Source organism: Narcine bancroftii, chromosome 2, assembly GCF_036971445.1.
Source record: "Narcine bancroftii isolate sNarBan1 chromosome 2, sNarBan1.hap1, whole genome shotgun sequence".
Taxonomy (NCBI): Eukaryota; Metazoa; Chordata; class Chondrichthyes; order Torpediniformes; family Narcinidae; genus Narcine; species Narcine bancroftii.
Window position 1 is genome coordinate 95,677,815 of NC_091470.1, and position 24,217 is coordinate 95,702,031.

Here is a 24,217-nt window from a genome sequence, read left to right on the forward strand (position 1 = left end):
GAATGGAGGACCATCGCCTTCTCAAGATCGTGTTATATGGCGAGCTCTCCACTGGCCACCATGACAGAGGTGCACCAAAGAAAAGGTACAAGGACTGCCTAAAGAAATCTCTTGGTGCCTGCCCCATTGACCACCGCCAGTGGGCTGATATCGCCTCAAACCGTGCATCTTGGCGCCTCACAGTTTGGAGGGCAGCAACCTCCTTTGAAGAAGACCGCAGAGCCCACCTCACTGACAAAAGGCAAAGGAGGATAAACCCAACACCCAACCCCAACCAACCAATTTTCCCCTGCAACCGCTGCAACCGTGTCTGCCTGTCCCGCATCGGACTTATCAGCCACAAACGAGCCTACAGCTGACGTGGACATTTACCCCCTCCATAAATCTTCGTCCGTGAAGCCAAGCCAAAGAAGGAGGGGGGAGGGGGGGGCGTCCATTCCAGCCCAATCAAGTAAAGTCAAGAACAGCCTGTGTTCAGGCTGTGACAAATTCCTGCTGTGTCCCCACCTTTGTCGTGGGGTCTTGAATGTTGTTTGATGAGTGTGGGGAGGGGGAAGGAGGGGGGAAAATGGCTCGGACTCAGTGGCAAGCTTCATATATAATCGATAACTGAAATTTCTGATTGATTACTAGAAATTGTTTGAATTAAATAAAATATTTTTTAAAAAAACAGGCCCTTTGGCCCACATGTCTGTGCTAGCAGTGAGGACCCAATTATTTGAATCCCCTACTTGTCCTACTGCCTTCAGATTCTCAGCACCGGCATGGTCCAATTCATCGGCACCAACCTGATCTCTCTGCTCCTCGGCCTTTCTTAGATCCACAGCAGCTCCCTTGTTGTTGGTCCTCCGCAAGGCAAGGTCTGTGGAGCTGAGGAACGGGAATCAGCTGCACCCAGCTCTGGGGCAACTAGAAGCCCCGGCTCGATCCCCCATCTCCCATTCCCTGCATAGTTGCCACTGTGTGTGGCTCCAGCTGAGCTAACTGACCTTGTTTGTCTGCTGGACCCCGCCCTTGGGACTTGCCAGCTGTACCTGAAGACCTGGTGAGCATCTCTTTGGTGTCCTCGAAGAGCATGGCTTTGAGGTTGAGGGTGGCCAAAATGCACTCCTTGTCTTGCAAACTCTTCTCCTCGAAGTTTGTTCGATTGGAGGAGATGATGACGGTCATGTCACAAGTCCCGATGCTCACTGCCTTCAGGTCAGCCCGGCACAGCGGTGAACCCTGTGCCGATCATCGAGAGGTTAGAGTCAGGGGGACTGTCTGATACACTAATCACTGAGGGGTTACATCAGGGGAAGTGCCCAGAACACCAATCACCAAAGGGTTACCATCAGGGGAACTGCCCGAGACTCACCGATCACCAAGGGGTTACAGTCAGGACACACCAACCACTGAGTGGTTACCATCAGGGAAACAGTTTCTTAATACTCATGTTCCCTTCTAGCACAGGAGAGACCACTCAGCCCATTAGGTGTGTGTCAGCTCACAGACACATGCCATGCTCCTGGAACCTAGATCAGTTTGCTAACTAAAATGGGCAGTTTGGATGATAACCATAGCAGGTGCCGGTTAAACCACTTTCGAGTCAGTTCACCGACACCCCGGCCTCCTGTCACTTCTGCGGCAGAGAGGAGACGGTGACCGCATTTACATGGAGTGTGAGAGGCGGCAGCCCCTCTTTGCCCACCTGAAGGGGCTGTTCCTCAAATTCAGCCCCCACACTCCTGACCTACGGCTGGAACACGCAGTGTCTGAGGGGACAGTGGCCAAGCTCAGGGAACACCGGGACCCCCATGGGGTGGTGTGTGTGGTTGATGACAAAAATCGTGTTTTAATTTGACATGTAATACTGGGTAATAGAGAGGTGGTCTTGATCAGTACCTCTCACGATTTGTTGCCATATGGTGGATTTTAGTTGCAGCTCTGAGTGTTTTGTGTCTTGCAGTTTTAAATAAAGTTTGTACCTTAAAAATAAATAGATAAATAAAAACATTGCCGGGCGCCTTCCTCACGATAGGGCTCACGACTAGGTACCTGCCGGGGAGGCATGACTCCGCTGCAAGGCAGCCCCTACAACAGGGCAGTGCTGCTGCGGTGCTGCACTGGAGCTCTGCTGTAGAGCACAGGCTCAGGTTGTTGGGCGAGGCTCCTGCCTACTTGGGGAGTCCCCACGGGGGCCTGCGAGGGGATGAGCGACCATTCCCCGATACCCACCGGCAAAATGAAGACCTTGGGGAAGTTGCTGATGGACCCCCATTCCTTGGCAATGTACTCCAGGGACACCACGAATACGATGGATTTGAGCTCATCGTAGGTGAAGCTGCTCGCCCGCAGAGGCATGACAAAGTTACGCAGGCCGATGGCAGGGCACTTGGGTTCACTGAAGATGCAGACGATCACGTGGTTGGAGAGATGCAGGCGGGATGCCATGGCACGGTTCTGCAGAGCAGGAAGAACATGGCACATCAGCAGCAAAGCAGAGAGCTAGAGCGGGGGTCATTCAGCCCCTCCACCCTTCACACAAGGTCAGGAGGACCCTCACAGTTAAGCTAGACAGAAATTCTGGTGGATCCAGCGCTGTCTGTAAGGAGATTGTATGTTCTCCCCGTGCCTGTGTGGGTTTCCTCCAGGTGTTTTGGTTTCCTCCCACTGTTCGGAAACATTCCAGGGGTCATAGGTCAATTGGGTGTAATTTGGCGGCATAGGCTTGTAGGCTGAAAGGGCCTGTTACCGTGCTCTACGTCTAAATTAAACTCAGCCAGTTTTACAGTTTCCATAAGTGGTAAAGATATATTACCCACGTTTCAGGCCTGAGCCCTTCCTTGGGATGACCCTCAGGCCTACAGTTAGCGTAGCGGTTAGCGCAACACTGTTACAGCATCAGCGTCCTGAGTTTGATCCGGTGCTGTCTGCAAGTAGTTTGCACTTCCTCCCTGTGTGACCTGCGGGTGCTCTGGTTTCCACCCACCCTTCAAAATGTACGAGGGTTGTAGGTTAATTGGATGTAATTGAGCTGCATGGGTTTCAGTGGTTGGAATCGGTTTCTACTGTGGTGTTGAAAATAATTTTTTACAATCAAATTAAACATTCAAAACTGCAAACGGCACATGATCACATCACCTTGTGGTGAGATAGTTCCTGTAAATGAGAGTGTCAAAGTCCCCTCTACACCATCCCTCCAATCAACCCCATGCAGGGACCCCACTCCATGCTGCCCCAATGCGGAGGACAGGCAGAGTACAAAGAGAGAGCGAGGTCAGGAACGCACAGAAGGGAGATGAAGTTGCCTTGGCAGATAAGGGAAAAGAGAATCTGAAGGGACTTGATGAGAATGTTAAAAGGGTAACTGGAAAGAGATTAGGTTCCTTTAAGGATCAATGTGGTCCTCACTGTGTTTCTCATCTGTATTCATGATGGAACATAAGAAATAGGAGCAGGAGTTGCCCATTGGGCCCGTCGAGCCTGCTCTGCTATTCACTGAGATCTGATATCTGATGGTGGGCTCATCTCCACCTACCTGCCTTTTCCCCATTTCCCTTAATTCCTTTAATATGTAGATATCTATCCAATTTTGTCTTAACTATATTTACTGAGGTCATCTCCACTGCTTCAATGGGCAGCAAATTCCACAGATTCCCCACCCTCTGGGAAAAGCAGTTCCTCCTCATTTCAGTCCTTAATCTACTACCCTGAGTCCTGAGATTATGTCCCCTAGTTCTGATCACCCCCACCTTTATGCATTTCATAATCTTATACATTTCTATAAGATTTTTTCTCATTCTTCTAAATTCCAGCAGGTACAGTCCAAGACGACTCAATCTCTTCTCGTAGCAAACCCCCTCATCTCTTGAATCAACCTGGTGAACCCCCCCCCACCTGCACCGCCTCCAAATCCAGTACATCCTTCCTCAAGTAAGGAGACCAGAACTGCACACAGTGCCCCAGATTCGACCCCACCAAGACCTCCTACAGTTGCAGCAGAACCTCCCTGCTCCTAAATTCCATCCCTCTGGCAACGAAGGCCCACGTTCCATTTACCTTCTTCATAGTCCGCGGCACCTGCAAACCAACTTCTTCCGATTCATGCACAAGCTCTCCCAAGTCCTTCTGCACGGCAGCATGCTCCAATCGCTCGCCATTTAAATAATAATCTGATCTTCTATGTTTCCTTCCAAAGTGGAAAACCTCACATTTTCCCACATTGTCCTCCATCTGCCAACCCCTTGCCCACTCACTTAACTTATCTATATCTCTCTGCAGACTCTCCGTATCCTCTGCACAATTTGCTTTCCTACTCAAATTAGTGTCATCAGCAAACATAGGTACACTGCACACTGTCCCCTCTTCCAGATCATTAATGCATACTGTGAACAGTCGTGGGCCCAACACAGACCCCTGTGGCACCCCTCTCTCTACCGATTGCCAACCAGAAAAGCACCCCTGTGCCCCAACTCTCTGCTCTGTATTGGTTAACCAATCCTCGATCCATGCTAATACATCTCCCCCAACTTCATGCATCCTTATCTTATGTATAATGCCACACCTTATCGAATGTTATATCCACAAAGAACTCTAGTACATTTCAAACAGGACCTGCCTTTGCTGTAGCTGCCTGACGGATCCATTTCTCTCCAGATGCCTCATTATTTCTTCTTTAACGATAGTTCCAAGCATTTGCCCAAATACAGATGTTAAACCAACTGGCCTATAGTTCCCTGCCTTTTGCCTACATCCTATTTTGGACAGTGGCGTAACACTCACTGTTTTCCAATCCACTGGGACCTGCCCAGAGCCCAGAGAATTTTTGTAAATTATCGCCAAAGGAAGTAAGGGAATTCAAGGAATGAATTTAAATGTGTTGAATCACATCCTTATTGCAGGACAGGAGGAGCTGTCAAACTTAAACGTGGTGCTAAGATGGATAAATCCCCAAGTGTGGGAAGTGAGGAAATAAATTGCTGGGGCCTTGACATAGTTTTAGCATTATGTGGTCAACCACTGTTGTGCCATGATTGGCTGCTGCCAGTTGAACACGCCTCCCGAGACTGGCCCTACCCGTAGCCCCCTGCATGTTCCCCTTTCTCTTTGCTTCGATCAGTCAATGAGGTTGACGGTTGTTCCAGTCTTTAGTTAATAAAAGCCTGATAGTTTCACAACTTTTGTGATTATTGATGGTGCACCTCATCATTAACCATGATGAAGTTCCAAAAGATTGGAGGAAGGTTAATATTGGGCCTTTGGACTGCCAAGGACAAGTCAGAGATCAGCGAGGTTAGCATCTATGCTGGGAAAGTCATTGGAGGGAATTCTGAGAGGTGGCCATTATTAAACACAATCAATGAGGCTTTGTGTGTGGGAAATTGGTTCTCATGAACTTGAATGTTTTTTTTTAAAAAGAGGTGACCAATAGGATTGACAAGGGCAGAATGGTGGATGTTGTCTATGTGGATTTCAACAAGGACACACATGATTGGCTAGTTTAGAAGATTAAATTACATGGGACCTAGTGTGAGCTGGCCAATGGGATACTGAATTGGTTTGGCAGGAAGACCTCAGGAGAAGGTGTAGACCACACGATTTGGATGGTTAGTAAGCTTGTGGGTTGGTGGTATGGTGGAGAGTGAAGAGATTATCTGAGATAACAACAGGACTAGATCACCTGGGGAAGTGTGCCAAGAGAATTTAACTCAGACAAGCAGGAAGAGTTCCAGGACTTGCATGATAAAGGGCAGAGCCCAGGAGAGAGGTGTAGAACAGAGATCTGGAGGTACAGGTGCACAGGACCAGGTGGAACCCGAATCCTAACCCAGAGATGATCTGGTGGGAGGCAGTCTGGGTTGAATCCACACCCAGCTATCCCAGATAAAATCCCATTGGGAATGCGAACCCCAGCATTTCCGCTGGTGGGCCACATGGGCAGCACAGCTTGAAGTACGCACCAGAGTCACCTGGTTGATGCTCTTGGGTGGACACCAGTGGAACATGCCTGTGGAATCCAGGTTCACCTTCTCCTTGGCCACCGCGAACATCCTGTGGGGGCACAGAGTGAACTATAAGGGGGCTGCAACACTGGGACTGTTGGGGTGGAGAGATTTAAAACTGTCCTTCCTGTGAGGAATTTGTGGAACCTCTGTGGCTCAGCACAGCAGAATGACCCAGATCAGGGAGCAGAGGGAGACTGGTAGAGGTTTAGGAGGTTGGGCTGCCAGTGGTGGTGATGGGTGAATGAGATGGGCAGGACACTGTGCTTTGGTCCTGCACTGCCGGATGTTGCAGAAAGAGGGAACAGACATCAGATTCAGCCATCCGCACCACCTTGGAATCCCTCCTGAAGTACACGGGCCCTGCCCTTCCTGTGTGAATTGCTGAGAAGCAGTGCTGAGGATGCGCCACGGTGGGATGGGAAGTACTTTTGGGCAGCTCCTGCATATTTTTCACTTCCTCACACTCGTCAGTCGTCCGGACACGACGTGGCAGTCTGTTTTACCGACTGGCAGCAAGGAGGTCCCAAGTGAAGGTCTCTGAATGCAGGGGTCTGTGAGAGATGGGAAAATTGACCTAAAATTATGAACATGGAAGAAACTAAAGTTCATCAGTAAAATGGCTGTAACCAGTTCAAACAGGATAAGCTTGGGGCTTAGGATGCAGGAAAGCAGAGTCAGCACGATTAACATAAGAATCTTCTAGCCTTTGTGACAAGACCATAGGACTAAGATAAGGAATGGTAAGGTACAATAGAATGTAGGAAGTTGAGGTAGTCTGGATCAGATAAGGGTCTCTTAGCCCTGGACAGAAGTACCAAGTCATACATTTCTAATTAGCCAACCCTAGATAGAATGAGTCAACTCTGCATATTAAGAGACTGTAGCCCAGAGAATCAGGAAGGTGTGAATAAGGACAATGACATGATGGGGCACCCACAGGATACCCCCTGGTCCTTCAAGTGTACTGAAACTGCACGTAGGCAGGAAGAATTACCTATGCCAAACCCATCCAGGGGGCAGAAGAATGTAAGGGGGAGGGCATTCTGATACTGAAATTGACTGTATAAAAGTTGGGTGAGCCCCAGTATGTGTGTGTATTCCCAGGGTAAGGGGAAGCACCCAACTTTGCATTGTTGTAGTAATAAATGTTCTTTGTTCTCAATTTTTGTCTCGAGCAATTTCTTTAAAGGTACTTTAATTCCTAACAAATGGGGGCTCGTCCGGGATCACACTCCCTCCACTGACAGAGTACCCCGACGACGAGAGTAGGTGCACCCCGGCTGATTCAGCTGGACTCACGGGCGACGGGTGGCTGGTCAGTGGAAGAAGCGAGTGATATCCGAGAAGAGGCATTGAGAACAAACGGCGGAAGGACGCGCGCTAGAGCAGTACTGCCAGAACTCGGTAAGAGTATTTTACTTGTTCCTAAGCATGGGAATAGCGGGCAGTAGAGATGAGAGTCCTGACACAGGACGTGACCACCAGATAGCTACGTACAGCCCGCTTGGGTTGATGTTATCTGAGTGGGGCACAGGAAAGACCCGTGGTAAAGAGAAACTGACGACGGTCAGGTATTTTACTTGTTTCTAAGCATGGGAATAACGGGCAGTAAAGAAGAGAGTCCTGACACAGGACGTGACCACCAGATAGCTACGTACAGCCCGCTTGGGTTGATGTTATCTGAGTGGGGCACAGGAAAGACCCGTGGTAAAGACAAACTGACGATGGTCAGGTATTGTTGTATTGAATGGGTTAAATACCCAGTTAAAGGGAGCTCCGTGTACTGGCCAAAATTCGGATCCGAGGATGAATGGATGTGTAAAGCTTTGAACCTATGGCTCTATCAAAACCAGAAAGACAATGTTGAGAGCAGGGAATATGCAGCCTGCTGGCTCAAGGGATCCATTGAACAGCTGGTTTTGAATGAGAAAGAATCCAGGGATAAGAGAGAGGAGGAACCTTTTGTCCCTGAATCACAGGGTTGGGATGTGTTACATTCCCTCCCTCCACCCTATGTTCCTCCTATGCCAGCTCCTATCTTTCCTTCCCCTCCTATGACCTACCCTTCTGCACCTTCCCCACCTCCCCCACCACTAGAGAAGAGAGAAGAGAGCAGGAGTGGTATGATAACTTGCTCACAAAGCACTCGATTACCACCTCTGTTGGCAGGAGAGAGAGGTAACTTTAATTCAGAACAGCGTGAAACTCTTCAGGAAGAAAGGGCAGAACCCTTTGATTCATTTCCCAGGGAGCAGGAACCCAGACCTAATAAGCTAGAAACCAATTGGATGAGACCACTGTGGGAAGTTCCCATGGGAGAGGGTCTCGGTTTCGTAAATGTGCCCCTGACCAGTACTGAAGTGCGTAACTTTAAGAAAGAACTGACCTCCCTGATAGAAGATCCCCAGGGATGTGCCGAACAGTTAGACCAATTTTTGGGACCATATATATATACAATATGGGGGTCTCGACATAGAATCCCCAGCAGGGGAACAATTGGTACTAACAGGCTTTGTTACCAACTCAGCCCCAGACATTAGGAGAAAATTACAAAAGACAGAAAATTGGCATGAGCAGGGAATAACCCAGCTTCTACAGATCACACAAAAAGCATTTGTCCAGACATCTGAGGATAAGCAGAAAGCAAAGGCTAACATTTTGATGCAAGCAGTTAAAGGAATAGTAGATGAGTAACATGAAAAAAGGCAGGGACTGTGTGCCAGCTCCTGAATGTTGGGAGAAGTGCAGGGAGTGGGAGAGTAGAGACCAGAGATAATTTCATAAATCACGACTTCCCACTTCAGTCACTGACCAATATTGATTAAAATTCATGCTAAAATTTAAATGTCATAAATGATCGTTTTTCAATACTGTAGAATTAGCGAATTTAACTACCAGTTAATTCCAATTTATGAAATAAATTGTATTCAAATGTGATTTTGCACAGGGACTACCTGAGAATAGTGATGTTATAACATTTGCAGGGAGAAATGTTTGCGCAAATAGGGTGAGTTCTATACATCTTAACTTTAAGTGTATGTGAGATAAAGAAAGGATCTGATGTGTAAAGTGGCTGGATCAGCCAGTTGAAGGGGGAGTGTGCATGTCCCTTTAAGTGCACTGTGGCACTTGAAATTGAGGCTTCAGGCTCTTGTCTTGCAGTTAGAGGTATGGAGCCCTATCAACACATTTAATACATTTCTTCTACACATTCAGCAGTCAAGGTCCGTGAGTTTAAAGATCACCCACCTCTGGAGAATAAAGAGACCTCTGGGGATTCCTATGGGGATTCCTATAAGTTTAATCATTCATTTCTCTGGTGCATTTTCCTCCGGAGTGAAATTAATGCCTCAGCACAATTTCTCTGTATTGCCGCTGTTATTTAATTCATGATAACTTTCCCCCATTCATCAGGTTTATATTTAAATCCGGTAGTGCGGAAGTTACATTGTAAATAATCACGGAGGTAAATCCTGCGCAACTGGATTCAGCTTAATGGAGAAATAAACCTGCGAACTGGTCTATGGTGGTGTGTGAGTACTGCAATAGGTGGAATATGATTTAAATTGGTGGCATAGTTCAGAACAATTGGGTGCATAAGAATAATAATATCATTAAGAACTCACAGATCTTGTACCAGATGCTATTCAGTACATCTTGACTTAAGGACTGGAGAAATTGGCATGTTAGAATGAGATTGGCATGGTACCAATATTTCTTGATTCAATAATGACTCCACAAGCTCCAGGATTCATGCAGCAGAACTTTTAAGTGGAATATAATAGAAACTAGCCTGTACTTAAATTATTGTGTGTGCAATCTTCATAAGAACATCTTTTAACTTTTTTTTGGTGCCTGTTTTACAGACTGTTTTAAATAAGGCCAGCTCCTGTGAGCTGTGGCACAAGGCATTTTACTTAAGGCAGAACTAAAGGTTGAATATGTTTCAAGTTCTCTTGCAGAGGCTCTTGTGCTACAATGTCTGTTATGTACTCACTCTAACAAACTGGAGGGTTGTGCCCCATACAGACAAGCAGCTCCAACTGCATTTTAATAAGGTCTAACATATTCAAAACCCATGCAAATATGGTTTGTGTTTCATTTTACAATTTTTACACTAACACAAAGGAAAGTCAGATTGTTATTCATTTTATTAAAATCTAGTGATTGGTTATATGTAAAAGCATGGCAAGAGGATCAACTAAAACCTGCCTGGGATGGTCCCTTCTGTGTACTTTTAATTACAGACACCGCAGTAAGAACAAGAGAGAAAGGCTGGACCCACATTCAAAGAATTAAACCAGCTTCTGAACCACAACATCACGACACACAGATTCAACCCTCAACCTGGCGTGCAGTTCCTCATCCATCAGACCTGAAACTTACACTGCGCCGTGACAAAGTGCCGTAATGTTACAATTTTATTCGTTTTTTTAATGGTTTATTCAGTTTTGTGTATTTTATTGCTGTTTTCAATGAGCTTTACATTTATCGTGGTTTATTCAGTTTTTGTGTATTTTATTGCTGTTTTCAATGAGCTTTACATTTATCGTGGTTTATTCAGTTATTGTTGTATTTTATTGCTGTTTTCAATGAGCTTTACATTTATTGTGGTTTATTCAGTTATTGTTGTATTTTATTGCTGTTTTCAATGAGCTTTACATTTATGGTGGTTTATTCAGTTATTGTTGTTTTTTTTGCTGCTTTCAATGGGTTTTACTTTCATTGTTGTTTACTCATTTTTTGGAATATTGTTCGTTAATGTTTTAAGTCCCCCTGGAATAGGGGCAGCAGAGGTTACAATTGTGCTCCTTTAGAATGTAGACAGGGCATAGATTTAATGTATAGTCATAGTGGAATATGGGTTAACAAGGGATTCCAATACGGACCAGGGGAACTGAACAGCTTTAGTGGAGTACATTTAATTTGTATCTTAGCCTACACAGGTATTAAAGACAGGAGTTTTGAAGCGATAGCACAAAGGACATGGTGGGACAAAGACAGACAGAATGGTAGTCAGGATTGTACATGTCGCAGAGAGAGAGAGTTAATACATATGCTAATGTACACAGACAGGCTGCAACTCACAAGTTCAATGATACATATGCTAATGTTAGCAGACAAGCTGCAACACACAGTTAAATCACAAGAAACAATCCCCCCCCAGCTTGGTCACTTTTCATCACCCTGTGAAGGGAAGCACCAGTTACCAACAACGTGAGCTGCTTGACACTTTAATATCAGGCTCCACACAGCCTTCGGAGATCGGTGGCCCTAGGGTTCGGGGCTGAAGAGGACATCAGATACTAGCCACAATTCAACGGAACCGCCTGACGACTGCTACTCGTTCGCTGCTGAAGGCAGCGCTTCTCACAGACTTCGTCAGGACAACGCTTACAAAAGTCGGGTGGTTAAAAAACACTGCTTCAATGTTTCAACATGAATCTGCCCATGCCCATGTTCAGACGTGGCAACTTCGGACTGATGTGGGATGGACTAGACTCTTTACTGAGAACTGGAGCCTGATACTCACAACCCTAATAAGCAGCTGGACTCGCTACTCTGACCTTCATGGTGCTCCCCTACCTAAAGACTTTACACAGGTGTTACAATTCAGTTATTGACCAGCTGGGTAAAACTACACCTTACACTTGAAAGATCAGTATTACTGATCTAAAAGAAAAGTGAGGAGGGGGGGGGGGGGGGGGGATCAGTCACACTGACACTAGTAACCAAAGATCAGTAACACTGATCATGGTGAAAGATCAGTATTACTGATCTAAAAGAAAAGTGAGGATTGTGAGAGATGGGAAAATTGACCTAAAATTATGAACATGGAAGAAACTAAAGTTCATCAGTAAAATGGCTGTAACCAGTTCAAACAGGATAAGCTTGGGGCTTAGGATGCAGGAAAGCAGAGTCAGCACGATTAACATAAGAATCTTCTAGCCTTTGTGACAAGACCATAGGACTAAGATAAGGAATGGTAAGGTACAATAGAATGTAGGAAGTTGAGGTAGTCTGGATCAGATAAGGGTCTCTTAGCCCTGGACAGAAGTACCAAGTCATACATTTCTAATTAGCCAACCCTAGATAGAATGAGTCAACTCTGCATATTAAGAGACTGTAGCCCAGAGAATCAGGAAGGTGTGAATAAGGACAATGACATGATGGGGCACCCACAGGATACCCCCTGGTCCTTCAAGTGTACTGAAACTGCACGTAGGCAGGAAGAATTACCTATGCCAAACCCATCCAGGGGGCAGAAGAATGTAAGGGGGAGGGCATTCTGATACTGAAATTGACTGTATAAAAGTTGGGTGAGCCCCAGTATGTGTGTGTATTCCCAGGGTAAGGGGAAGCACCCAACTTTGCATTGTTGTAGTAATAAATGTTCTTTGTTCTCAATTTTTGTCTCGAGCAATTTCTTTAAAGGTACTTTAATTCCTAACAGGTCCTACCTCTTTACATCGGGGACCTGGGGTGGACAGTGTTACACCGAGTGGTGCCATGTAACTGCTTCCTGAGTCGGTTCACCAACACCCCGGCCACCTGTCACTTCTGTCGCCAGGAGAAGATGGTGTCCCACGTCTTTGTGGAGTGCATGAGGTTGTGGCCCCTCTGCCCTACTTAAAGGGGCCTGCTCCTCAATTCTGGCTGCATTTCTGTCCCATGCTCCTGATCTAGAGATGCTGTTGGGGTTGGCCATTCACAGGATGAAGCGGTGGGCGGCCAATGGTTTGGGGGTGAGCTGACTGCCTGCCCCCTTTTTCAGGGTGATGTCCAGACCCATGTGGTGTTGGAGCGGAAACACGCAGTGTCCGAGGGGATGTTGGCTGAGTTCAGGGAATGTGAGCCCCCCAGGGGGTAGATGATAATACTGGGTAATAGAGAGGTGGTCATCATTACTGCCTCTCGTGGTTTTGCTGCCTCATGGACTTAAATACTGATTTTTAGTTGTAGCTCTGAATATGTTTCATGTTTTGTGAAGTTGTAGTTGTAATTTTGAACAAAATTTGTATGCTAAAAAAAACAGTGTTGAAGAAGTCCCAGCCTGTTCCACTGGAAAAACCAAGAAAGAGAAATGATTCAAACAGCAGAAATGGGGTTTGAATGGAAGGGAGGTTTTGTGTGTGTGGTGTGGGAGAACTCAGGCAGACGTCTTGATCAGAAGAAGTCTGCTGCTTGTGAGTAAAGTTCTGCTGTCTCCAACCATACATTTCCAGCAATTAGCTGGCAGTTTGCCAGGGTGGATTTACTCCACCATGGAACTGCTATCTTTTCCCTAATTTGCTCGTTAAAAGATGAACATCAGTGTCTCTACCACCAGTTCATCACTGATTAGCTTGGCGGTCAGGTGTTGATGATGTCTGGGAGCCTTGGCCTCACCTTCGAAGAGTTTGGGAGGCTTTGGCGGATTGTCAGGGAGCAAGTTCACAAAGCAACCGGGGATTTCTGTTCATCGCTCTGCTGTCTCATCATCCAGATAAAGGATTCACATCTCAGACTCTCATCTCGACGTGGGGAATATGGGAGGGTGTGCTCTGAGGAGGACTGAGTTAGCACGACTTCAGTCTACGTGAAACTTCCCCTCTTCTGTTGTGGACTAATATTTTATACAGTGGTCTAGTTTGTTTGTTTTTGTAAATATGCCAGACCTGTCTTCCAAAAGACCTGGGCCCTACAGGAGTTGCGCTGGGCCAGCGACTTCAACAACCCCTGTGGCCAGGAATCTTTCGCATCACTGGAAGACGAGAATGGGCTCATGATACGTCACCAACGATCACGGTTGGAAAATGCACAAAGGCAATGGGGGGAGTGATGATACCCCGGCCATTATAGCGAACGGGAAAAAATAGTGGGGAGATCCGCTCATGAACACGGTGGGCCTCGCCACGAGTTGAGATGATTCACGGACTCACTATCCGTCTGTCTCTTCAGTGGCTTGGTTGACACCATGTGTTCACTGATATTTGGAGTGTGCGAGGGTGCAGCCCCTACTCATGTGCGTGATGGGATGGCTCCTCAACATCTGGCTGCATTTCAGCCCCACAATCCTGATCTTTGGGTAACCGGTATGGAGGAGGGCAGGTCAGTTGAGGGTTGTCCTTGTCAGTCTAGTACTGGGCCTGGCCAGAACGGCCAAACATGGGTCCAGAAAGTGGGCAGTCGAGGGTTCAGCTTGGGCTGACTGCCTGCCCTTCTTCTGAGGACATCTGTGGTCCACACCTCCCTGGAGAAGGACACTTGGTGCTCACGGGCAGTTTGGAGGGTCTCTAGGAATCATTGGATCCCCAAGGATTTGACGGTATCAAATGAAATAATCACGTTTCAGTTTGTAACTCATGTTTTGTGTGAATAGCCTAAATTTTGGACTGATGTCGTTCTGGTAACTTTTAGACGATGATTAATAAAGGGGAGGAGTTGATTTACTGTAAAATGTAAAAGAAAGGGGCAGTACTGGGGGAGAGAGCAGTCCTGAGGGAGGGTCTGGTACTGAGGGAGGGGGCAGTACTGGGAGAGGGGGCAGTATTGGGGGAGGAGGTAATACTGGGGAGGGGACAGTACTGGGGGATGGGGGCAATACTGGGGGAGGGTCCGGTACTGGGGAGGGTTCGGTACTGGGGAGGGTTCGGTACTGGGGAAGGGGTCTGATACTGGGGGAGGGGGCCAGTACTGGGGGAGGGGGCCAGTACTGGGGGAGGGGGCCAGTACTGGGGGAGGGGGGTGGGTACTGGGGAGAGTGCAGTACTGAGGGAGGGGGCAGGTACAGGGGAGGGGGTCAGTACTGGGGGAGGGGTTGGTACTGGGGAGAGGGCAGTACTAAAGGAGGGGGCGGGTACTGGGGGAGGGGGCCCGTACTGGAGGAGGGAGGGGGTGGGTACTAGGGGAGAGGGCAGTACTGAGGGAGGGGGCAGGTACTGGGGGAGGGGGCAGTACTGAGGGAGGGTGCAGGTACTGGGGAGGGGCCCAGTACTGGGGGAGGGGGGCAATACTGGGGGAGGGTCCGGTACTGGGGAGGGTTCAGTACTGGGGAAGGGGTGATACTGGGGGAGGGGGCCAGTACTGGGGGAGGGGGCCAGTACTGGGGGAGGGGGGTGGGTACTGGGGAGAGGGCAGTACTGAGGGAGGGGGCAGGTACAGGGGAGGGGGCCAGTACTGGGGGAGGGGTTGGTACTGGGGGAGAGGGCAGTACTAAAGGAGGGGGCGGGTACTGGGGGAGGGGGCCCGTACTGGAGGAGGGAGGGGGTGGGTACTAGGGGAGAGGGCAGTACTGAGGGAGGGGGCAGGTACTGGGGGAGGTGGCCAGTACTGGGGGAGGGGGCCAGAACTGGGGAGGGTCACCTGGAGATTAAATAGGCCCATGTCCCTTCTCTAAGGAACCATGATGTTGCGATCCTATTGTGGGATCCTCCTGTGCTGTTGCCTCTGGACCCCACTAGGGAAGCTGGCAGAGAGAGTGTGAACCCAGGCTAAAGGTGGCTCGGAAGACCTGTGAAGGAGTGAAATGTGAATCTGAACCTGGGATGCAGCAAACGAAGCGTTGCCTGAACATCAGCCACTTTGCTGCTGGTGTCTCATTTCCTCAGAGTGACAGTTTGATAAATATCTCTGATGCTCAATGCTGTTACTCGCTGGAGGGGTCATTATTATTAAGATCTGTCACCAGGAAAAGTCTGAACGATGGCTCAGTAAACAGATTAGAAGCACAAAATAAATCATCCCTTCCCATTCACTCCCTGCTCAGAATAGGCAGAACCCCTTCAAGCACTTTTGAGCTCTTTAATGTGGTGACACTTCATGCAGGGAGGAAATGTCTTCTCCAGTTGGCTGAAGGAGCATTAAGAATGAGGAGGGGGAGGAGAGGGATGGTGAGAATGGGAGTGGGGGGATGGGGAGGTCTTGAACTGGGAGGGGTCGGCTCCTGACATAATGTCTGCCGCAGGGCCTGTGGCCAGGTAGGAGACCGACTCGATCGAGGTGTGTAAGGGTCATAGCGAGGTCTGCTCAGGAACACCTCCATTCAGGGATCTTTCCATCACTGCGGGGAAGGCCGTGCACAGCAAGATCCCACAAATGGCCGATGCGTCAACTGGCAGCTAAGCGGCAGGGACAAGAGGGGAGGGGGCTTCGTGGAGCTCCGTGAGGATAAGAAACGGGGCCAGGGAGTCCAAAACTGGATGGTGCAGATTTAAGGTGAGAGGGGAAAGATTTAAAGGGAGCCTGAGAGTTGGGGGGAGGTGGTGTGAAACCAGCAGAAGTGGGGTGGGAGGAAGGACAATTGCAATGTTGAATTTAGACGGGTCTATGGATAGGAGCGGGTTGAAGGGGGAGAGTTGGGGGGTTGGAGGGGGAATTGGGGGGGGTTGGAAGGGGTGTTGGGGAGGTGGGGGTGGGAGGATTGGAGGGAGGGTTGGCAAGGGAGGTTTGGGTGGGTTGGAGGGGGGGGGATTTGGAGGGAAGGTTAGGGGGGTTGGAGGGGGTGGTTGGAGGGGGGAGTTGGGGAGGTTGGGGGATTGGAGGGAAGGTTGGTGAGGGACGTTTGGGGAGGTTGGAGGGGAGGGTTGAGGGGGGTTGGAGGGGGGAGGGTACCCAGAGTAGAGAGAGGAGCAGGTTGATGGAGTTGGGGGTAGGGAAGGCGAGGGAGATTTGGGGAGGTTGGAGGGCACGGTTGAGGGGGGTTGGAGGGGGGAGGGTACCCAGAGCAGAGAGAGGAGCAGGTTGATGGAGTTGAGGGGTAGGGAAGGCGAGGGAGGTGATGGGAATGAGAATAAGGGGCTGGGCTTCAGACTCAGCCTGTGAAGAGTGCAGGTTCCAAACCTCTGAAGGCAGCCTCATCTGTCATCACTGGCAGCTGCCTGCTGTAAATTCTATTAGTTCGGGGTATTTGACATCAAACCTATTGTAAGGTTGTCATGAAGTATACTGTTTACAATGGGCTGTGGCAGAACTGCTGTCTGGAAGGGAGGCTGACAGGCAATAATAAACAGCCCTGATGTGGTTTTCCTTCTCTCATTGCCAGTATTTAGGCAAATTATGGGCCTCACAGCTCCCAGAGATTAATAAACGGAGCCAAGGACACGGCTGGGTTTCAACAGATCGATCAGGAACCTCTTCCAGACAGTGGTGATCACAGGCTCATTGCTGAGAGAGCCCCACGCTGAGGGAGGGGCAGTACTGAGGGAGGGGTAGAACTGAAGGAGCACCACACTGTGGGAAGGGCGGCACTGTGGGAGCCAAACACTGTGGGAGAGGCAGTATTGAGCGAGCCCCGAGGGAGGGGCAGTACTGAGGAAGCTCCACACTGTGGAAGGGGCAGGACTGAGGGAGCCCCACACTGAGGGAGGGGCAGTATTGAGGGAGTCTCACACTGTGGGAGGTGCAGCACAGAAGCTCCACACTGTTGGAGGGGTGGTAGAGGGAGCCTCTCACTAAGGGAGGAGCAGTACTTAGGGAACCCCACACAGAAGGAGGGACAGTACTGAGGAAGCTCCACACTGTGGGAGGGGCAGGACTGAGGGAGCCCTACACCATGGGAGGGGCAGTACTGAGGGAGCCCCACACTGGAGGGGCAGTAATGGCAGAGCCCCACACTGTGGGAGGGACAGGACTGAGGGAGCCCCATACTGTGGAAGGGGCAGGAATGAGGGAGCCCCACAGTGAGGGAGGAGCAGTACTGAGGGAGCCTTACACTGTGGAAGGGGCAGGACTGAGGGAGCCCCACACTGAGGGAAGGCCTGTACTGAGGGAGCCCACACTGAGGGAGGGGCAGTACTTAGTGAGCCCCACACTGAGGGAGGGATAGTACTGTGCCAGGTGCAGTACTGAGGGAGCCCGAAACTGAGGGAGGGGTAGTACTGAGGGAGCCCGAAACTGAGGGAGGGGTAGTACTGAGGGAGCCCACACTGAGGGAAGGGCTGTACTGAGGGAGCCCATCACTGAGAGGGGCAGTACTGAGGGACCCTGTCACCATGGGAGGGGAAGTATTGAGGTTTCCCCAAGGGAGGGGCAGTATTGAGGTAGTCCCTCACTGAGGAAAGGGCATTACTGAGGGAGCCCCACACTGTGGGAGGGGATACTGTGGGAGCCTCATACTGTAGGAGGGTCAGTACTGAGGGAGCCCACATTGAGGGAGGGGCAGTACTGAGATAGCCCCACACCAATAGAGGGGCACTACTCAGGGAGCCCCAGACTGTGGGAGGGGCAGTAATGAGAGACCCCACATTCTGGGAGGGGCAGTACTGATGGAGCCTCAGACTGTGGGAGGGGCAATACAGAGGAGCCTGACATTGTCGAACGGAAGTACTGAGGGAGCGACATTACTGAGGGAGCCCCACACTGAGGGAGGGGCAGTTCTGAGGGAGCCCCACACTATAGGTGGGCAGTACTCCCCTCACACAGTGTGAGGCTCACTCAGTACTGCCCACCCATAGTGTGGGGCTCCCTCAGTACTGCCCCTCCCTCAGTGTGGAGCTTCCTCAGTGCTATTCAATGCTCATTGTTGAGTCTCCCTCAGTACTGCCCCTCCCACAGTGTGAGATTCCCTCAGTGTGGGGCTCCCTCAGTAATGCCCTTCCCACAGTGTGGTGCTCGCTCAGTACTGCCCCACCCTCAGTGTGGGGATCCCTCAATACTCACTCCCATACTGTGGGGCTCCCCCAGTACTACTCCTCCCTCAGTACTATCCCTTCTTTACTGTGTGGCTTACTCAGTACTGCCCCTCCCACAGTGTGGGTCTCCCTTAGTCCTGCCCCTTCCACAGTGTGGGGCTCCCTCAGTACTGCCCCTCCCTGAGTGTGGGGCAACCTCAGTACTGCCCCTCCCTTGGGGCAACCTCAGTACTGCCCCTCCCACAGTGTGGGACACCCTCAGTACTACCCCTCCCTCAGTGTGGTGCTCCCTCAGTAATACCCCTCCCACAGTGTGGGGTTCCCTCAGTCTTGCCACTCCCACATTGTGCGGCATGCTCTGTACTGCCCCTCCCTCAGGAATATGCTAACTCTCAAATCCCAGGGCATCAAAAGGCACAGCAACATCCCAATATCATCCCCATCAATGCAGAATTACAGAGATTACTGGTAACACTGGACAACTAAGATTTTCCTTCCTGAACACTTTTGGGTGTATTTTATGGAGTTTGGGCTACTGATCATGAAAATCACATTTAATATTCCTATTATGCACTATTTTTTAGATATAACCTATTTTATGTGATTTCCTGTCATATTTTGTCTCCTTCAAGCAGACAAATTCACAAAGTGCCACATGTCACTGGAAATTCATTTTCTACATTTGCCCTTGGACTCCTTTCCTGCTAATCTTGGTACAGTCAGTGATGAACACGGGGAAAGGTATCACTGGGACAGGGCAACCGTGGAAAAGTGGCATCAGGGCAACTGGAATCCTTCAGTGCCGGCCGACTATTGTTGGACACTGACACGAGAAGCATCAGATGCTAAGTACAAATGAAAACCAGCGGCAAAACATTTTTAGGTCGGTTGAACTCACGCAATTTGTCAGCATCAAAAAACATACTAAATTCAATAAAAGTTAATGTTTCTCCAACTTCCTACGTGATACAGCAAATCTGAAATTATCTTCGTGTTCAGCTTGAAGTTATCTCTCATCATATCCAATTATTTTTCAGGAAACAAAACCTTTTGGAAAAATGTTTTGTCCAGTGTAATAGGAACATCCTATATCAACATCACTCTGCCTGGTGCTGTGCCCCTTAGTCTTCACCGGCTGCCAGGTTTCATCCTTTACCTCTTGAAAATATTAGATGTCAGATTTATTGTCAGAGGACATCACATACAACCCTGAGATTCCTTTTCCTGTGAGCCAAGCAGAATTGCCACTTAACGGTAGTGCAAAAAACTGTACACAATGTGCACATATAAAGAAATATAAACAAAGAGAGGAAAAAACTCAATAAAGTGCACATGAGAGTCCTTAAATGAGTCCCTGATTGAGTTTGTGGTTGAGGGGTCTGATGGTGGAGGGGTAGCAGCTGTTCCTGAACCTGGTGGGGCAAGTCTTATGGCACCTAGACCTCTTTCAGAGCAGAAAATATCTATTCAGATGCTCGTGTAAATCAGTGATTCTCAGCCTTTATTTTACCCCACTCACATACCACCTGAAGTCATCCTTTACTAACCACAGAGCACCTGTGGCATAGAATGCCTTAAGATTAAGATTACTTCAGGTGGAATGTGAGCGGGGGAGAGATAAAGGTTGAGAACCACTGGTGTAAATAATGTCAAATTGGTAGTGGGAAGACACCCCGGGTTATTTTTCCACCCTCTGCCCTTCATCCCTGCTTTTTCCTGACTATGCGAGACCATTTTGCAGAAACTAGCCCCTGCCCCATTCGAACTGCACCTCCAGTTGGGGAGGGGGGGGTTCCTGTGCACAGATCGTTGGGGTAGGGGATGAGGGGGGCCCCAGGGACTGGAGGGATGTCTGCCCTCAGAGGGGAGGTAGTCAGTACCCTTGGTTGTGAGAGGTGTCTTCCTTACCTCTCTGTGGAGGACGATCCCTGCACCGGCAGAACCCCGAGCGACTGCATCCGAGCCAAGTTGTAGAACAGCTTCTCCTTGCTGCTGGCTACCACAGAAGAAAGTTGGTGAGTCCTTGCACCACACCCAGAGAGTGAGAGCACATCCCCACCCTCTCCCATGTCATCTGCAATCCAACCACCAACCTACCCTCATGGTTCACAGCAAATGAGGCCGTTCTGTCCATCGACCAGACCCAGAGAGTGAGAACACATCCCTACCCTCTCCCACATCATCCCCAATCCAACCACCAAACTACCCTCATGGTTCACAGCAAAGGAGGCCATTTTGTCCATCAAGTGTATGCTGGCTCTGTCAGTCACCATTCAGCCCATTGAATGAATGCTGGCCCTGTCAGTCACATTAAATTTAAATTTAGTCATACGGCAAGTTAATAGGCCCATTTGGGCCATGAACACTCACCACCCAATTACACACAATTGACCCACACCCCGGTATGTTTTGAAGGGTGGGAGGAAACCAGAGCACCCAGAGGAAACCCACATAGACACAGGAAAAACATACAAACAGCGCAAGATTCAAACATGGGTCGCTGGCACTATAACATCATTGCACTAACCAGTACGCTAATTTAAAGTGGAGGGTTATGTGGGAGGCAGGGGGGTCTAAGGTTGACAACACATTGTGGGCCAAAAGGCCTGTACTGAGCTATGTTCTAACCGTTCCACCTCTCATTTCTCTACAACTCAGTTCCTTAGGATCAGAGATTCACACAGCAGGGAAATAAGCTATTCGGCCCATTAATTCTGTGTGGACCATGCAGCAGCCGTTCCCATGATTCCCACATCAATCCCACTTTATTTTCCCTTCGTTCCCAGAACTTCGCCCACATACTGGGGGAAATTTCCAGCGGCCAATTCACCCGCCGACATGTACATTTCTGAGATGTGGGGAGGAAGCCCCCGGGGTCAACCTCTGACCTGACCTGGCACAAGCAGGGTGACACGATTAGTGTAGAGGTTAGTGCAACGTTGTAACAGCGCCAGTGAGTGGGGTTCAAACCCGGCGCTGTCTGCAAGGAGTTTGTACGTTCTCCCCTTGTCTGCGTGGGTTTTCCCCAGATGCTCCGGTTTCCTCCACCCTTCAAAAATGTTCCAGCAGGTTAATTGGATGTATTCGGGCAGCATGGACTCGTGGGCTGAAATTTAAATTTAGGCACATCAATGCTACAGTCAAGAAAGTGGCCAAGTGCTAACTGAATCATTGTAATCCTACACAGGCTTAAACGCACTTTATTCCCTGCAGCCATCAGACTCCTGAATGGACCCCACAACAGTGCTGCCTTGCATGGTGCTAACTGATCTTTTTTATTGTAAACCAAAATCTGTAAACTGTTTTCTTTATATGACAGCTAGAGGTAACCTGTTGGTCTGTTCACAGAACATCCCTTCTCACCGCACTCAGTATTTTAATATAAATACACAAACATATTTGATCGCTCACAGGGAGAACCTGCAAACTCCACACAGTCAGCACCAAAGGTCAGTGTTGAGATGTGAGGTAGTTGTGCACCAGTTCAAAGTTTTTCAGTGGCTGCAAGTGTGTGCCATCAACAAACTGCAGACCCAGGCCTCTTGGGTGCCTCCCAAACCCTACCTTTTACAGTATTCCTCAAATCCACCATCCGATGTGGAAAGAGGCCATGCATGGTTCCTTCATCAGAACTGGTGGAAATCCTGAGTTCCCGCATGGACCATGGCTCACCAGTGCCTCCCGCAGGGCAGTTAGAATTGGGCAAAAAAAAACCACAGTAAATGCTGGAAGAATTTGGCCAGTCTGGCATCATCCATAGAAGGGAAATTATATATTACCGACATTTCAGGCCTGAGCCCTTCTTCAAGGTATGAGAGGAGGAGAACTTCTTCAGGGTTAGAATTCCTCAAGGAGATTTCGCAGTGGAGCAATTGGTAATACATCTTTACCTCCTGTGGATGCTGCAAGACCGGCTAAGTTCCTTCGACATCTCTGTGGAAGAAGAACTCAGGCCCGGAACATCAGTGATATATCTTCACCTCCTGTGGACTCTGCGAGACCAGCTGAGTACCTCCAGCATCTCTGCGGATGAAGGACTCAGGCATGAAACGTTGGTAATATATCTTTACCTCCTGTGGATGCTGCGAGACCGGCCGAGTTCCTCCAGCATCTCTGTGGAAGAAGGGCTCAGGCCCGGAACGTCGGTGATATATCTTTACCTCCTGTGGATGCTGCGAGACCGGCCGAGTTCCTCCAGCATCTCTGTGGAAGAAGGGCTCAGGCCCAGAACATCGGTGATATATCTTTACCTCTTGTGGACGCTGCGAGACCAGCTGACTTCCTCCAGCATTTCTGTTTTTACTACAATCATAGTGTCTGCAGACTTTCAAGTTTCACTCTCTAGTTGGGTTTGGGCAGTCAGGTTCTGCCGTGGACACCCACGCAGTGGCCTACTTATGGAAAACAGCGCCTATGGCAAGCACTGAAGTTGAGCCCCCCCTCATTAAAACATACTTACTTCAACCCTTCATCCTGCAACCATCCCTTGCCACCGCCACGCCATCCACTTCATCTTCCCTACCTGTCCTCGCCATTGTAGAACCCTAGTCATATTCAATGGGGATATTGGAAAATAATCTACACCTTAAAAAACATGACAGTCGTTTCAATTAAAAAATACCTCTGCCTACTTCAAAGGTCAGCATTCACTGAATGAAAGCAGCGAGTGGTGTTCCTTGGGCCAGAGCAGAGCGGCCAAAATTAAAGGTGTTGAGTGGCTGTTGCCATCTCCACCGGCACTCTCTCTTACCTTCGGTGGAAAGGTGACTCTTGCGCCGAGCACCTGGTGGGAGAGAAGCAGGAAGATGCCGAAGCCCACACTCAAACTCATTCTTCAGCATGCACCCTCCTCAGCCCTGGCTCCAACAAGGGACATGGGAGGGTTCGGAGTCAGGCCTCGGGCATTCCGGTGTAGGCCGAAGGGAGGGTTCAGAGTTGGGCATCAGAAGTTCCAGTGTAGGCCAAGGGAACGGTTCAGAATCAGGCATCAGGAGCTCCGGTTTAGGCCAAGGGAACGGTTCAGAGTCAGGCATCGGGAGCTCTGGTGTAAACTGAGGGGACGGTTTGGTGTCAGGTGTCGGGAGCTCCAGTCTCTGGATTGGGGTAGGGTGGGGGGAGGGGGGTGAATAATTTCCAGGCTCTGCCTGTGCGTGCACACCGCAAATTGCCAACTGTGCACGCACTGCGCAGACTTATTTTTTTACATCATCGTTAAGGAGGATTGGTGCTGGAGCTCTTGCCCCTTAGAGAATGCTCAGTGCTGGGTTTAATAGGAAGCCCACAGCAGAATGTGTGTGGGTTTCGGTGGGTGAGCGAGGACACCAGCAGCAAAGAGGATGCTGAGCTGGGGCCCCTGAGGCACAGACTGGTCAAGGGAATTGGCAATGGGCGGCAGAGGGTGTCAACTCTTGCACCTCAGTAGCATATACGTGCTTGTTTTTAAACTCATACAAGGATTGGTGGGCAAGAACAGTGGCGCCCCCTTCAAGAGGAGCCTAGGCTGTCATTTCCTAGATGCGCTTATCCACTTTTGGTCAGTTGACAATGAAAGGAGGTGGGGCCAGAGGTGACTGCTTCTGGATGACCAGGGCAAGAAAGGCTCAGCAGATGGAATATGTG

General features: G+C 49.3%; 1 protein-coding gene across 10 annotated transcripts in view; it reads right to left on the bottom strand.

The window, feature by feature from the left end:
- LOC138753921 (calcium-activated potassium channel subunit alpha-1-like) overlaps window positions 1-24,217 on the bottom strand; it is a 103,707-nt gene that overhangs the window by 18,870 nt on the left and 60,620 nt on the right. For 6 of the 10 annotated variants that reach the window (XM_069917477.1, XM_069917476.1, XM_069917472.1 and 3 more), the window contains 5 exons: window positions 23,349-23,381; window positions 20,507-20,594; window positions 5,943-6,033; window positions 2,218-2,442; window positions 1,035-1,224 (listed from right to left, as the gene is read on the bottom strand). In XM_069917477.1, the coding sequence (XP_069773578.1) occupies window positions 1,035-1,224; window positions 2,218-2,442; window positions 5,943-6,033; window positions 20,507-20,594; window positions 23,349-23,381 (627 nt within the window). Of the gene's footprint in view, window positions 1-1,034; window positions 1,225-2,217; window positions 2,443-5,942; window positions 6,034-6,449; window positions 6,539-20,506; window positions 20,595-23,348; window positions 23,382-24,217 lie in introns of all 10 variants that reach the window. The other 4 variants (XM_069917473.1, XM_069917475.1, XM_069917474.1 and 1 more) reach the window with 4 other exon arrangements.